The following is a 16,386-nucleotide window of genomic DNA, read 5'->3' as shown; positions in this document are numbered from 1 at the left end:
ACACAGGTGTATACCGACACTGTATTCTGTATCTGTATCAGAAGGCACCATAGCCATGCAGTAATAAACATGTAGTTAGCATATACAACAGAGTCAGTCATTACTTTAATTACGGCCACACAAACGCAATATAACACCCCCGGATCCGCTAGTGCAGTGTGTCCAGGCGTTGACATGAGTTGTAGAGAACAGTCCACGTATAGCATATTGTAAATAACAACCTTATCTTTTCACTTGAATTTAAATTTTATGGTGTAAAAATATTCGCTACACAACCGCTTTGGGTGTGGGGATAGGCCGGATAGCTCTGGTTTCAATTTGTGCACATTGCTCGACGCTTTTCATGGACACGGATCAATGTTCCAAAGTCAAGTCCCTGGCGTGGGTGTTCAAAGTGCAATTTCCCCTGGACATGCATGTATATAGTGGGTAATTCCTTGTTAATCCTTTACTCAGAAAATGAAACAGAAAATGGATTTTCCGCGAACAAAGTTGGTTTTCCATTTAAACAGAAAGTGGGGTTTTTCAATCTACATTTTCTCGTTGTCAGCAAAATAGACAGGCCTTTTACATATTACAAATCGCGGTCTGAACGGTTGGACCATAGGGGCGTGTCTGGTCTTATATGAAATAAGGACAGGACTGGTGATTGGATGTTGCTTCCAAGCGAAACTTATTAAGACTCCAAGGCCTGAATTAATATATCTTTATAGATATACAGTCCGTCAAGATTCATGCTGAAATGTTCCCTTTAAACAAGCAGGACCTATGCGGGGTATGTCTCGGACTGGATAATTACCTGACTAAGGCGTTCAAGGTTTGTATCTTAATATCTGTATAGACATACCACGGATGCATGTCTAGTCTTATAAAAAAAAAAAAAAAAAAAAAAATAGCCAGATGTACTCAGTCTTTATATACAGACATAGACTATATGTTGTTTTTGTTGTTTTGTTTTATTTTTGTTTGTCTAAATATAAGACTAGACATATCCCTGTGGACATACGCACAGTCCGTTAAATCTCGTGCTGAAATGCTTCGAAGTACCCGGAGAAAATTTAATAAAAAAAATGTGTGATTTGTTTGACAATTTAAAGACGATTTTTGTTTTCAATCATCTTCTCAGCAAAAAGCTTGATCCGTATGTATGACGAATTCTAAATCACGTAAAAGGCATTGGCTCTTGAATTTATAATGTGTGTGAATTGATTTTTAATTCTATTTTTGATTCTTCACTTCCCAGACCAGTTCCATCACATATCCTGAGATAGTTCTGTTAATAAGAGTTAAATATTAGAATACAATTTTAATCGGGAGTCGAAAGATACTTGTTGACGAACGAAAAGCTTCATATGCGTTCATCGCGAGCATAAATGTTACAAACAGAGGCAAGTATAGACATCTGTGATCCGATTACCCTTTTTGACGAGCGAGGCTTCCATCGCACAGAAATGTTCTTCACAAATATTCGTACAGCACTTTTAAAAAAGGCGAGTTATTAAAGACTAAAGTTAGCGAAGATGTAGATTGCACACATCAACAGAGAATGTGTTTTATGAAAGAAGTATTTTCTTTGTGAGTTGGTCTGTTTTCTGGTTTCTGTACCAGTAGTAACATATGAGTTATTTCAGTTTGTAAATCGTGGTCCCAAACAGATTTTGAAAGTTATGTGTTTCTTTAGCTTGACTTAAACCTGTCACACATTTTCATTTACTTCCGCTTAGCTTAGCATATTGACGCAAACTAGCTGACATACCTTCGGTTAAGCGAGATCTATGATAGAATGGCGCAAGTGCATGGTACCTCTCTTGGAAAATTCCGACAATCTTCGGAAATCAACTGCGAGGATTGTCGGGATTTTCCGACAAGCTCATTTGGCAAACCTCGGTAGATTCCGATACGCTGCTGAGTCTGCCGAAATATGACGAGTGATGACGTCGGTTAAACTCGGCTGGTTCCGGTACCCTGCGGAATCTGCCGAGATGTGACGGAAAGAAAGTCTCCAACCCAAAAGTAAATGTGTTAGAACCTAAATGATGGTTTATATTTGCTATAATTTTTACTTTCTGGAATCAGTGGGCTGGCCTTCGAAATAATTTTACCACGCTTTAATTGTTCCTGAAAGCCCCATCTTGGTAACGATCGGTAAGAGCTTACTCCGGTCAATTCTGGCCAGTTGTCTGAAATGTAGTAAGCTCTCCGTTCAATATTGTGGCGTACCGGTAGGTTTCGATTCTGTGAAGAGCTTTTTTTTCTGCGGAAGATTTGTCGCTTTATCGTAAGTCCTGTAATACCAATGAATATTGCTTGTTAAGATGTATGTAAGCCCTCAAATCCCTCATTGCCATGTAGCCTAACCCTTGACGAACAGACACCAATGCGTGGGTGCTTACATAAATGCATCCTTCCGACGCAAAGGTTTGGGAAATTAAATCCGCCATAGGATTATATAATATCCTCACGGTTTCGAATTCTGAGCCCTTAGAATCAACGGTTGAATAACGATAAATTATTAAGTAAAGCTTATGTGTTAAAAAAACTATGAACACAGATTCGCTTCTTCAAACTTCCGTTTTGTGATGGCGTCACCATACTCCAACAATGTAATGACTAATGTTAGGAGGTTTTACACGGCGAGATACTTTTGACAGGCGACGTCGGCAAAATAATATCCGATAGAAAAAGAGCCGACCAGCGGAGTAGCGTCACCAGAACTAGCCCGAGTTTCGTCTGGCCCCAACACCAGACATGCACAATTCATTTCCATGTCCACAATATATCCAAAATACAGCTGAAGTAACAAGGCTTTCTGTGTATGAATGAAATACCTGCAGCATGTGCATGCATGCATGAGCGCACCATCATATACAGCGCCACCTATTGACAGGTAGTAATGCTACTCCTATAACATAAGAGGCCGCTGGTCGGCTCTTTTTATCTATCGGATATTATTTTGCCGACTGCGCCTGTCAAAAGTATCTCGCCGTGTAAAACCTCTAACATTGTTGGAGTAGTAGTAATGCATGAATCTAGTGCATACAAAGCCTAGTCACCTCGGCTACTGTTTGTACATGAATATCAAATATTGTTTGGAGCTCGAGTATGCCAACAACAGCCAAAAAGTTTTTTTAGTGACTTCAGTTTATTTCAAAATTACTTGTGATATACAAAATTGTTTCTCTAAAATCAATATCATGAATTTCTCTTTTCAGGAGAAGCCATGCCAAAACGGGTATTGAAACAGGATACAGCTGATTCAGAGGAAAGCAAACCAAAAAATGCAAAAGTTACGGTCAACAAACCAAAGAACTATGCAAAGCTCATTGATGAGTCAACAAATTTTGAGGTAAGAAAGAAAGTATATTTCCTTAATATTGAAATATATCTAAAATTGACCATTAAATGATGCATTGATGCATCAGCAGATTGTTACAACTGTAATTCTGTCCAACATCTGAAAAATTATCAGCAAAAATGTTAGCTATTAGGGTGTTAGTATTTTTCTGTAGGTGGATGAGAACAAAATTCAGTATAAATCAGGTGAGATTAGAGAAAGAGAATCATGATATAAGGCTACAACAGGATTAAAACTATTGACTTTGAAATGGTACACCGATGTTCTTCAATATTATTCTTTATTTTTTAGACAGCGGATCTCAATTTCACAGAGAAAATTCCTTCCAAAAACAAGCATGGTCAGTTAGAATTTCCAGACTGGCCTGAGTTCCGACCAACCATGACTCCGAAAGAAGTTTTGCAGGCTGGAAGTTTTGGTGGAACATATTTTCGCTCGATCAAATCGGGTGTAACTGGTAAATATTTCATTTCCATTTAAATGGAGCCAATCGTCCATCACAAAAATTAGTAGAAAAAATTCAACTATACTGCAGTCTAATATGTTGATTTGACCTTTTAGCTATGTATTAACAACATATTGAGCTGATGTCTTGTAGTATCTTAGATTTGTTTTGATTTTCATTAATACCATAGTCTATTTAAACAGCAGCATATATAATCATGTTAAAACTGTAAAGCATTGCATGTTTATTTAAGTTTGAGGGATCCATTTCCAAATCTTTTTACAGTCAAGCTGGAAATTTTAAGATTTAAAGTACATCACTGTCATGTTTCAGGTAAAAGTTACTCAGGTGCTGAAGTTTACAAAGAATTTCCTTCTGACTGGTTTGAGGGCCTTAACATTGTGAAGCAGGTATGTAGTCAGATGTAGTAGATGATAATTTATTTTTATTTTACAACAGATGTGAAAAAAAGTTATATCAACTTATGTTAGTCACACTTGTTGACCCGAATGGAAGCATGCAAAGGTTCTTACTGTGGGAGGAAACCAGAGTACCCAGAGAAAAACCAATATGGTTGGGCAGTTGACCCTGCCTTTTCACTTCTGATCAAAGGATATTACTCTGGCCGCCTATGAGCAAGTGTGTCACCATCATCACGGTGTTCAAAATAAGCCGGCGACCGGCGCATTTCACCGGCTGCTTTGCTCACGGCGTCGGCTACTTTCAGATGTCGACTTACATATTAAAATGTTGTGAAACGTTTTCTGACTTTGGGGAGTTCGGGAAACAAATAAAACACAACCTTATTTATATAATATTCAATGATTACTCATCGTTCACTTGTCCATGCTGTCAAAACACCGTCGGAAGAAAACAACAAGCTTCTTCACGACACCGATCAATGTTAATCTAGGTATTGTGTGTGATGCTTTTTTCGCGCTGCGATAAAAACGTCTGTCTGACCATGAGTTACAAGCACATGCTTCCGGTTCATCATGAAACGAATAAACGACTTTTTTGAAGTCTCTTCAAGGAAAAAACAAAAGGGTATGTTATTTAGGTGCATTTGAACTGTTCATCGTCGCACACCGGTACAATATAACCGTATGATTAACTATGGAGTGCGATCCTCTGAAGAGAGATGATTACCAACGTCTGACGTGATTGACATGTAGTTGGGTCACACTACGTAACTTACTGACACAGAATCGGCGTAATGAATTAAAATTATTACGCACACAATAAAGAAGTAAAATCACAGCCTTTAATAATGTATTTCGTGTTTTATATATCATTTTTCTTTAATTTGCGTTTTTTAAGTTGTTCAGTTTCAGTTACGTGTTTTGGAACTGTGACCTTTCTATTAAAAATGACACAAGACATGACTGTACAGATATCATTAATTCTTCACAAAAACTTCTAAATAAAACAAAAACACCAGTTGGTACACTCAGAAGTTTTACAATACATATATATATAAAAAATGTACATGCAAAAAGGTAAAAAGTGCATTTTTTTATTGCTAAATTATTTCCAAAAACTACTGTTATATAGTGGGAAAACCCATATCTGGCCTCTTTGATTTAAAATTTTCCTGGGGGAGACCCCCCCCCCCCATACCCCCCTTATGAGAGAGGGGGGCCATGCCCCCTCTCATACTCTCCCCCCCTCGACACCTTCGGCATCTCTGTTGGCTGCGTGCCTTTGGCACACATGGTGCCACCTACTATTTCTATTGTGCCAGCTACTCTAAAATCTACTGAACACCCTGCATCATGCCACCCAAATATATATCACATTTTCTAACAGATTATCTTTTGCTGAGGAAGACTCGAATACAAGTTTTAATAACATATAAGTATACATATACTTACAGGTGACTAGTGGTACATATCGTAACGAGGTCAACATTTACAAGGTCAAATGTGGAGGAAGTCTGGATATGTGGGAGGAGAGTGGCTGGATACACAAACAAGATCCCTACGGCTGGTTCCAATGGTACTGTAGGTAAGTACTGCAGTCTTAACAAATATCCCAGCTGCTTGACATTTTTATACCCCTCCACTTAATAATGGGGTATACGTATGCTCGTTCATTCATCTGTGGTAAGCTTCTGTACAAGATATCTCGTGAACGCCAGGAAATCTCGTGAACGCCAGGAAATCTCGTGAACGCCAGGAAAGATTGAGTTCATATTCACACTATAACATCACAGCATGAAACTTTACACCTGATGGAAATTTGGTTGTCATTGTTCAAGGTCAAAGGTCACAAATGAATACTGTTGAAATGAAAAAAGCTTGTATTAAGATATCTCATTTACCTCGGGACTGATTTAGTTGATATTCAAACCATTTTAAGCATCACAAGCCCTCTTGTGTGGGTGAAAGTGCTCAGTATTGTTACTGAATTTAGTATTTTGGAAACAATTTCGGCCATATGTGTCCATGTTAAATTTTGACAATATAAGATATTTCAGTATTTCTAGAATTGGATACATTCATTCATGCTCTTGAAAAGGAAGCAAAGTGTGATGTTTAAGCTTGATAGGAGCACTTGAACTTGAAATGGGATTTTGTCTGGAATAATAAAGTGTTTGATCAATCCAGAGATGACATTGAACTTTGTAAGTTTTATAAGTTTAAATTCTAAACATCTGGGCTTGGCCCCGTAAACTCTACTTCTGAATTGCAGGGTTTACTGAGATTTGTTATTCTGAACTTGTAAGTTTTTACCAGATTTTTGAGATTTTGAATCCTGAACTTTTGTAGGTTTTACCTGGGCAGACGGACTCCTGATGACGAACGACAAGTTGGTCGCTGGCTGCGGTGCGCAGGTGTAACAGGACGCTGGAGGAACAACCTGATCTCCAAGTGTGCTAAGTCAGGCTGTGGCTACGACAACAAGGGGGTCTCACCAGTTGTCCGACAGACTCTCCAGCACTGGGCGTACAGACTCAACAGTGATGACTTCAATGCGTATGTTAAGAAGAAAGGCCTGAAATAGGATGAAATTTAGGCGAGCAATGGACTGAAACAGAAAACAGAACAGAATATAATATGTAGTCTTTGAAAGTACTGGGAACAATTTACTGGTAAAATTTACATTTCACCTCTGTTCAGTTTGCTGTTCATAGGTGCAATATAGTAGAACAGAGCATATAATTAGGGGGTCAAAGTCGATCCCTCCTTCCCCGAGCGCTGGGTCACAGAAACTATACTAGTGGGGCCTTAGACATCATGGAACTAGCATTAATATTGACATCCTAGAAGTCTTTTCAGTCTATTTTGTTGGTTTTGGTTCCATAATGTTCAGTATTTCTCCCACAAATTCAAGTTCTTAGTATGTGCCCTTTTTCAAAATGGCGGCCATAAGGCCCACCGAACAGGTTGCTGAAGCGAGGAAGCTCCTCGGGCAATAATCCCAATACCTGTCCGAGATTGCTGGTAAATACAAAAAAAATATATGTTTAAATAAATCAGAAATTACACCAACACTCTTGAGATACTCTTGAGTGATAAAAATTTGGTGTTAAACGGCATAAAAGGTGAATTTTAGTACAATTTCATCTGTAATGAAAATTACATTTTTTAAGTAATTAATTTAAAGAGAATGTAATGTGCATGGAATGGAATACTTATGTTGGGTTTTTATGAAGTATTTTTAAAGAAAACATTGGTTTTGAGAAAGACTTTCATTTTTTTGAATTAATTACACAAACTGTTCAGTAGTAAAAAATTACCATGACAACGTCTAGCTGGGTTTCTCGACTGAAATCCAAATGTTTACTAGTTTCGACACTAACGTGTGTCGTCATCAGAACAACTTTGAAATTCAAGCAATCAGGTATAAGGTGAAAAATGCCTTGCCTAGTCTGGCAACCATAAAAACTTCTTATAGTGTATGACGTAGTACATAAATAACAAACAAATGACGTCATCGACAATAAAGTCAAGACTGGTAGTGCGAAAAGTTCTGTACACATTCGGAATGTGAAAGTACATGGTAGAATATATTACCCTGCATGTACGTGATCCATCTCGCAATCCCTTGTCTAGTTCCCAGAATGAACAACTCTCGCTATAATTGCTCAAAATTGTCCATGGCAAAAACACATTCCCGCACATGTTAAATCATGTCACACCATGTGTCAACTGACAAAAAGTTTAGTAGTTAAAATATGTTTTAATGATCTGATTGAGGAGATGTCTAAAACACTGGCTGGCAAAGATTCCAGATAATAACGAAACCAACAGCGGATTTTTTTCAAAGAATTTTTTTTTTGCAGGGGACATTTTTTTTCCAATAAAACAGATACGGGTGTGAAAAACAAAAATTCAATTTTATTTGGCCTTAATTTTAACAAAGAAAACCCCTAAAAAAGTATGTATATATAAATAGAAAAAAAAAATCAAGTGAAAGTGATGGCTAAGTGACCAAATTTTCATCGTGACTTCCATGACCATTTAAATCATACTGCAAATGTTAGTGGACAGGTCACACTTCCTCCCTCCTTTACACTAAGCGGTGTATCCTTGTCAAGTTCTACAGAAGAGATACTCGTGTACCTACAGAAACATGCTTTAGATATAGCATGTACAATCATGACATAGAAAGGAAATGCATTCCTCTCATGATCTTGTCGGATTTCAAAACATCTGACAGAAGGCACATTCTTCTTCATAGAAGAGTCTGAATAAAGAACCTATAGATAAATATCAAATAAAGAAATATGAGAAAAAAATCTCAGGTTTAACTCCATCAGACAGAAGATATGAGCCAGGCTCTTCTATATCACTGGCATGTCTTATGGTTTAAGTAAATAAGATAGGTTTGGTTTTCTTCTAAGTGTTTAACATCATCAGGTGTTTCTGCATTAAGTTACTAAAGAAAAAAAATCATGATTTTCGTTGGCTTGGGAAATCTAAAATCTGGAGAAGATTTTATGTTCTTTTCTCTTTTCATTGGCTGGGGAAATCTAAAATCTGGACAAGATTTTATGATCTGTTTTTCTTATCGTTGGCTCGGGAAATCGAAAATCTGGACAAGATCTTATGATCTTTTCCTCTTTTCATTGGCTGGTGAAGTCTAAAATCATGAGCAGAGGCGATAATCTTGTTTCTCTTCCTCCATTGGCTGGAGGATTCAAAAATCTGGAAATGATTTTATTATCTTTATCAAATTAAAGAATGAACTTAATTCATTAAGTATTAATCATTAAAACATATCTATGACATCATCCATTGTTTGTATAGACCATTATATCTAATAATGGACTGTTATCAGTCCATTATTAGGACAAACTGTCCATTATTTCCATAAATAATGGACAGTTTTTTTGGACGGGTGGAAAAATAATTCAAACAACAAAAATGTACACTTCATCTTTATTAATCCATTGATACTGTAATCGAACAGAATTTCGTTATAGTATCACATGTACAAGCTGTATATATAATCAGACAGAATTTCGATAAGGTATCACAAACTGTATAATCCACCAGAATTTCGATATAGTGTCACATGTCCAACAAGAATTTCTGTATATCAAGATGGTGGACATTGATGATTAACAATAAACATAATTCCCTGTAAAAAAAATGGTTCTAAGATCAGAAGAACTATGTTTTTTGTTGTTTTTTTTTTGCAGAAAATTATCGTACAACTCTGGTTTTTGAATCCGAAACAATGCAGTGTTAATGAGTTGTTCTTATACAACTGTTGGCAAATTCTTGCGGAATGCAGTCTGTTTCTGAAAAGAAGTTAGTTCCCAGTTTACTTCAGGAGTAACGCCGTAGTTCCTAGTTTACTTTAGGAGTGACGTCATACATTAGTATTTGCCTCAGTATTCGTACATTTGTATCACAGATCTTACTTCAGTAGTTCATTCAGTATTCGTACATTTGTATCACTGAAAAGTGTTGAATAACATAAGATGCATCATTGTCTTGATTTTTGATAATCTTTTTAGCATTTTAGATATCTTGGATACTAGTAACTAGCAACTGTTAGCAAGTTCTTGTGGAATGCAGTCTGTTTCTGAAAACAAGTTAGTTCCCAGTTTACTTCAGGAGTAACGTCGTAGTTCCCAGTTTACTTCAGGAGTAACGTCATAGTTCCCAATTTACTTCGGAAGTAACGTCATAGTTCCCAGTTTACTTCGGGAGTAACGTCATAGTTCCCAGTTTACTTCGGGAGTAACGTCATAGTTCCCAGTTTACTTCAGGAGTAACGTCATAATTCCTAGTTTACTTCAGGAGTAACGTCATAGTTCCCAGTTTACTTCAGGAGTAACGTCGTAGTTCCCAGTTTACTTCAGGAGTAACGTCATAGTTCCCAGTTTACTTCGGGAGTAACGTCATAATTCCTAGTTTACTTCGGGAGTAACGTCATAGTTCCCAGTTTACTTCGGGAGTAACGTCATAGTTCCCAGTTTACTTCGGAAGTAACGTCATAGTTCCCAGTTTACGTTTGAAGTAACGTCATAGTTCCCAGTTTACTTCGGGAGTAACGTCATAGTTCCCAGTTTACTTCGGGAGTAACGCCGTAGTTCCTAGTTTACTTCAGGAGTGACGTCATACTTTAGTATTTGCCTCAGTATTCGTACATTTGTATCACTGAAAAGTGTTGAATAACATAAGATGCATCATTGTCTTGATTTTTGATAATTTTTTTAGCATTTTAGATATTTTGGATACTAGTAACTAGCAACTGTTAGCAAGTTCTTGTGGAATGCAGTCTGTTTCTGAAAACAAGTTAGTTTCCAGTTTACTTCGGGAGTAACGTCATCTTTCCCAGTTACTTAAGGAGTAACGTCATAGTTCCCAGTTTACTTTAGGAGTGACGTCATACTTTAGTATTTGCCTCAGTATTCGTACATTTGTATCACTGAAAAGTGTTGAATAACATAGGATGCATCATATTGTTTTGCTTTTTGAGATTTTTTTTAGCATTTTAGATATTTTGGATACTAGTATCGAGCAACTGTTAGCAAGCGCTTGCAGAAAGCAGTCTGTTTCTGAAAACAAGTTAGTTCACAGTTTACTTCGGGAGTAACGTCGTAGTTTCTGGTTTACTTCTAGGGGTGACGTTTTTCTTTATTAGTTCACTCAGTATCCGTACATTTGTATCACTGATCTTACTTCAGTAGTTCACTCAGTATTCGTACATTTGTATCACTGAAAAGTGTTGAATAACATAAGATGCATCATTGTTTTGCTTATCTTTGATATTGTATCTTTGATACTAGTAACTAGCAACTGTTAGCAAGTTCTTGTGGAATGCAGTCTGTTTCTGAAAACAAGTTAGCTCCCAGTTTACTTTAGGAGTAATGTCATAGTTCCTAGTTACTTCAGGAGTAACGTAATAGCTCCCAATTTACTTTAGGAGTAACGTCGTAGTTCCCGGTTTCACTCAGTATTCATACATTTGTATCACTGATCATACTTCAGTAGTTCACTCAGTATTCGTACATTTGTATTACTGATCATACTTCAGTAGTTCACTCAGTATTCGTACATTTGTATCACTGAAAAGTGTTGAATAACATACAATGCATCATTGTTTTGATTTTTGAGATTTTTTTTAGCGTTTTAGATATCTTGGATACTAGTACTCTTAACCATATAGTTAAAAAAATCTTGATATATATAAATAAATAAATAAATGTGTAAATAAAAAGAAAAAAAACTACAAAATGTAACTAATCATGAAAATGAAATTGTGTTTAAAAGCAGCATATATTGAAATAATCAGACTTCACCGACAAAACAAATTCACTATTATAATATTTGCTTAATATTTGCTTAGTCATTGTAAGCAAATATCAAATATGGTCTGTTTGGAAAACACTTTATTAGTGTTATTGCGCGATATCATTGATCAAATTTATCTGTATCTATAAAATACGGTTAGCTTCTTATTATAGTTCTTAATGAGATTTTATTTCAGTTCATGGTATATAACATTTCTATCTAGTCTAATCGTGATTTGTATTTCATGTTTCGTGTTATTTACCAGATCCGTTCCTCTCTTCCACTACAACATGTTTGATTAAACAAGTCACATTTTGATAGTGTTTGATTAACAAGCATGTTATTATCTAACGAAGCTGTATTAAAATCTGTGTCGCATTATTTTATATACATGTATACGTAAATGGTCCATTTGATCCGGCTCTGAGCTGTGGTAGCATTTGTTTTTGCCCTTTACCACAAACATTGCTTGGCTCACCGCATTTAGGCTTGCCATGTATTCGACTCTTTGGTCTGGTTTTTGCCTGTTCTGTGTTCTCAACGATTTTTGCTGATTTTTCAGCAATGACCCAAAAAGGTGGTGCTGAAATGTCACCCTTCTTGTCACAATTCCAAATGGAGCGAGGTTTTTCTCGTGCAAATTTATGGCTATCAGATAATGATCTGTGACTCTGTATAATATAGTATTTGGGTTGAAAGGAAAGATACAAATAATTCTTACCAAATATGGTATGGTAAAGAATCATTTTCTGATTCAGCTGTGATGACCAATGTTTATATTCAGCATTAGTGACCCAAAGATATTGTATATACTAATTTTACGCATTTCCCTTTTTGTACAAAATGATGCGATTCTGTTTATTTTTGGGTATAAATTGCTTATCAATTGATATTGGCCCTTGTATGTAGCTAATCTGCTACATCATGAGGCCATTACAGGAACCGGTCACAGGGATTTTCCTACAATTTTTTAACTGGGTCCAGGATCCATTGAATTTGGAATTTCTAAGCCACACAATGTGACATTTTGGTAAAACAAAAAATAGTGAAATTTTCTTTGATGAATATTGCCTTTCTATTAATTTTGATTGCATTTTGTTATGTATAACGGTTTTCTTATTTTTCAAATATCTTAATATAGGTCTTTGTAGATAAATCTTACTTATTATATATAATCATTCAAAAGTGACTTCAAGATTGGCAAATTGTTAGAGACAAATTCGGAATTTTCACAAGAATTTTTTAGGGTAATGGATCCTTTAAACAGACCCTGTTGCTATTGTTGGAAAATCCCTGGGTCAGTATTAAAATTTGGCTGCCACCATTATATTGATGTAGCTGATTCTTAGGAAGACAGCCAGATATTTATGATCAACTCCTATGATGGCCTCAGGATGTAGCAAATTTCCTACATCGTAAAGGGCCAATACCCTAAAAGCTCTTATAATACCAGAAATCTTGTCATGACATCAGAAACAACGTAACTTGCTATATATGCATGCCAAGGTGTGGTGTGTGTAGTCTTTCAATCAGCCTCATTTAGCTTACCTGTCTGAAAGACATTTCAAAGACTCTTTGAAGAATTGAATGGCCTAGACTTACTAGGAAAAATTTTCTGAAACTTTCAGCAAAAAATATTCATTCAAGTCTATTTAATGAATTTGACCGACTGTGAAGTGGGCAGAATCTTGATTGGTGACTGGTGAGCAATACAGGTCAATTGGGCCTCTTTACTAGGTTTCTATGCAAGTTTAAAGTTGTGATGGCAAGGTCTGGTATTAGATGAACTTTTAATTATTCCTGGGTGCACACTGCATCTTGCGCTTTCTCAGGTCGATATGAACTGTGATATACATTGTACATTATACATTTTAAAAGAATGTTTGATGTTTTTACTTTTTGATAAATCTTACAATCTTGTTTACAGATGTGCAAATTAAGGGAATATTGAGATGTCGTATGCATTGATATTGTTTAAGAAAAAGAAATGATGTAAAACTATTGAAATAAATAAAATATTCAATAAACCATTTTGTTGTATTTGAATAATTTTTATGATTAACTAGATTCCTGATAACAGGATAAACTGGAAGACCATCATGAGGGTATGCCAGAGGTCTCCAATTGTTAAAACTCCAACCTACCATCATAATTATTTAATTTTTGTTGTTGAACATTTTTAAAGCCTTAAACAGTACAGAAATTACCAAACCGACACATCATGGAGTCTAAGTCTGTGGTCCTGTTTTCAAAGCCTTAAACAGTACAGAAATTACCAAACCGACACATCATGGAGTCTAAGTCTGTGGTCCTGTCAGTTATTTTTATTTTCGACACATTTGTATATTCAATTTTTCATGATTTCTTTCTTCTCAAAATTAGTGAAAAGTTTAATAAATACATCAGTTATTTTCAGCTTTATAAGAAAAGAATTTTGACCAATGGAAGGCCTAAAGGTTTGTTCAACTGACAACAGTAGTTTTATAGTCCAGCACAGCATCTGATTGCATCCACCATCCCAATTACTTACCATGGTTTTGACCAATCAGAGACCTCATAATCAGTATCCATGGTGACAATCCAGAGCAGTGAAATCAACCAACAGATTAAGTTGTCTTGATGAATATTTCAAAGAAACTGACAACAATAATCAAATATCAATACTTTTTAATGCGTCAGCTGAATTTTCCATTTTAAATTCAAAACATTACATATGAATTCTGAAATAAATAGAAGTTTCATATGATATAAATCACACTCGCACAGAAAGGCAGATTTTCTTTATAACTTAAGTCGTGTTAGTGAGAGGAAAAATAACAATTTGACAACAAAACACTCTTCACAATAAAAATATTTAAAAATCTTAAAAATTATTTTTACATAAAGTTTTAACAAAGAAAATGAGGCAATTAGATCGGATGTCACAACAACTTACACTTAAAAGTTTATTGGTTAAGAGAGAGTCCAACACCCTATTATTGACAGATATTAATAACATAAAAAAAGCTTAAAACATCAGACATCCATAATTAGGGTCTGATTAATAACGTTTAATAAACCCAGTTTTACTGGAACAGAAATCAAAGGGGAGATAATTAGTAAAATTCATCAGTTAATACACACACTATCACATAAATGCTGTTTTAAAAAATATCTCCATCTTCATAAAATATAATTTCATTAATCAGATTTATTATTTTTCATTCATTTCATGGGCTCTTACTTTGGCAATTTATTTATAAATTCATGTCAGCACTTGTATTCATTTGCCAAATGTTTATTAAAGATTCAGATTTCTGGACAAACTTTATTCCGTGGAATTTTAAAGCAAGGAAATATAGCTTGGTTTGCTGAAAACAACATTGTTTGGAGTTTCAAAGGGTAATGAACACTGTTGATCTCTTGAAGTTTAATCAATAATTCATCAGTAAATAGCCAAAAAAGTCAAAGTAAAACATGAAGATATAACGTTAAAAGTAATTAAAATGACCAGCACTTGTTCCAGGGAGATTTTTTTTTCTTTCATTGGTACATGCTTGACACACGATTCTACCGGTACGTAAGCAGAACAAAATCCCGCAAAATTTCTTTTATTTTTTCTGAAAGCCATGTTCACGTAAATAAAACATCCATGAACAAATAAACAATACACATTATAAGAAAATCAACAATGAACATAAAATTATTTTGAAAATAGAATGTGATTGCAATGACAAAAATACCAGTGATGAAATCGTAAAAGGCGTATAAAATAGAGCTTGGATTTCTTTACCTGGCATTCCGGCCTTGCTCTTGAATAGAGTAAATGTAATCTCCTGGCATTTTTTTCAAGATTTTTAAAAACATGCGTAGAAACTTTGAAAAATAAGATTCAAAATCTAAAACTATCCAAGTAATTAACCTGAAAAAAAATTTAAGTCCACCCCTTTTTTTAAAAAATTGTGTAAAATTTCACAGATTTCTAATTGAAATATACTTCGGGTGTATAAAAAGTTGTATCAGCACTTAAGAATTAAACATACACATTATCCTGGTTTTTATATGTATATTTCGAAAATGAAAAAAAACCAAAACATGTACACCAAAATAAACAAACAAAACAATGTATATATAAATGGCACAAAATATTTTAAGTACAACATCAGAAATGTCGGTATAACATTAAATGAGCATATGAATTACCTAGAAGAAGAAAAATGCATAAATAAATATTATCCTATAACTTTCAGCAGCTTTCTACCATTTTGAAGAATTGTGATAGACTATGAAGCAGTTACCCTTTTTTCTATAAAAGGATTTTAAATGAGTTTCATTTGACGTATATATATATTCCTTAAAATCAGATGAAGTGAAACTAGTCCATTTTTAACCTATCATCCACAACAAGAGATCCCAGAGGGATCTTGGCGCCCACCATTGAATGATCTTCATAGGTTCCATGTCAGATTGATCTTTTCTCTACTTTCCCTTCATTTTACTAATCTGTGCAAATTGAGACATCCCTCCAGTACTTTTCAAACAAGGGAATCCTAGCTATATAAGAAATTTGAGATTTAACGATAATGGCTGTTTGTTTGCCAGGTTGTTTTCAGGACAGACTGGTCCAAAAATGCAATACAAGGGACCAAGGGGAACCTACTTATGAAATTTGAGAAAGATCCATTCAGTACTTTGAGAAATAGAGATAACAAACTTCAATTGTTAAAATCCAAGATGGCGGTCTGTCGGCCATGTTGTTTTCTGATTGGTCTCAAAACGCAATATGCATAACTAGGCACCAAGGGCAACCTACATATGAAATTTCAGAAAGAACCATTCAGTACTTTCTCAGA

General features: G+C 35.3%; 2 protein-coding genes across 5 annotated transcripts in view; one reads left to right on the top strand and one right to left on the bottom strand.

Moving 5' to 3' along the window:
• Positions 1 to 572: 572 nt before the first annotated feature.
• On the top strand, positions 573 to 13,584 carry LOC117327072. 2 transcript variants are annotated; one of them, XM_033883901.1, is made up of 6 exons: positions 573 to 817; positions 3,213 to 3,346; positions 3,647 to 3,812; positions 4,134 to 4,210; positions 5,677 to 5,807; positions 6,572 to 13,584. In XM_033883901.1, the coding sequence occupies exons 2-6, from the start codon at positions 3,221 to 3,223 to the stop codon at positions 6,804 to 6,806; spliced, it is 735 nt and encodes a 244-aa protein (XP_033739792.1). In that variant the 5' UTR covers positions 573 to 817; positions 3,213 to 3,220; the 3' UTR covers positions 6,807 to 13,584. The 2 variants fall into 2 exon arrangements, with proteins under 2 accessions (XP_033739792.1, XP_033739793.1); XM_033883902.1 differs by lacking the exon at positions 573 to 817 and adding an exon at positions 2,163 to 2,278.
• A 620-nt stretch (positions 13,585 to 14,204) lies between these two features.
• LOC117327071 (mitogen-activated protein kinase kinase kinase 5-like) overlaps positions 14,205 to 16,386 on the bottom strand; it is a 75,194-nt gene continuing 73,012 nt past the window's right edge. For all 3 annotated transcript variants that reach the window (XR_004532567.1, XR_004532569.1, XR_004532568.1), the window contains one exon: positions 14,205 to 15,924. The gene's annotated coding sequence lies outside the window, so the exon portion shown is untranslated. The remainder of the gene's footprint in view (positions 15,925 to 16,386) is intronic.

This window comes from Pecten maximus, chromosome 5 (assembly GCF_902652985.1).
Source record: "Pecten maximus chromosome 5, xPecMax1.1, whole genome shotgun sequence".
In the NCBI taxonomy this organism is placed as follows: domain Eukaryota; kingdom Metazoa; phylum Mollusca; class Bivalvia; order Pectinida; family Pectinidae; genus Pecten; species Pecten maximus.
The sequence above is the reverse complement of the archived record's forward strand: the minus strand, read 5'-3'. Positions and strand labels throughout refer to the sequence as shown.

Coding starts and splice junctions, on each gene's coding strand:
- LOC117327072 (XM_033883901.1), top strand. CDS start 3,221: ATGCCAAAACGGGTATTGAAACAGGATACAGCTGATTCAGAGGAAAGC. Junction 3,813..4,133: donor GATCAAATCGGGTGTAACTG/GTAAATATTTCA, acceptor GTCATGTTTCAG/GTAAAAGTTACTCAGGTGCT. Junction 5,808..6,571: donor TGGTTCCAATGGTACTGTAG/GTAAGTACTGCA, acceptor GAACTTTTGTAG/GTTTTACCTGGGCAGACGGA.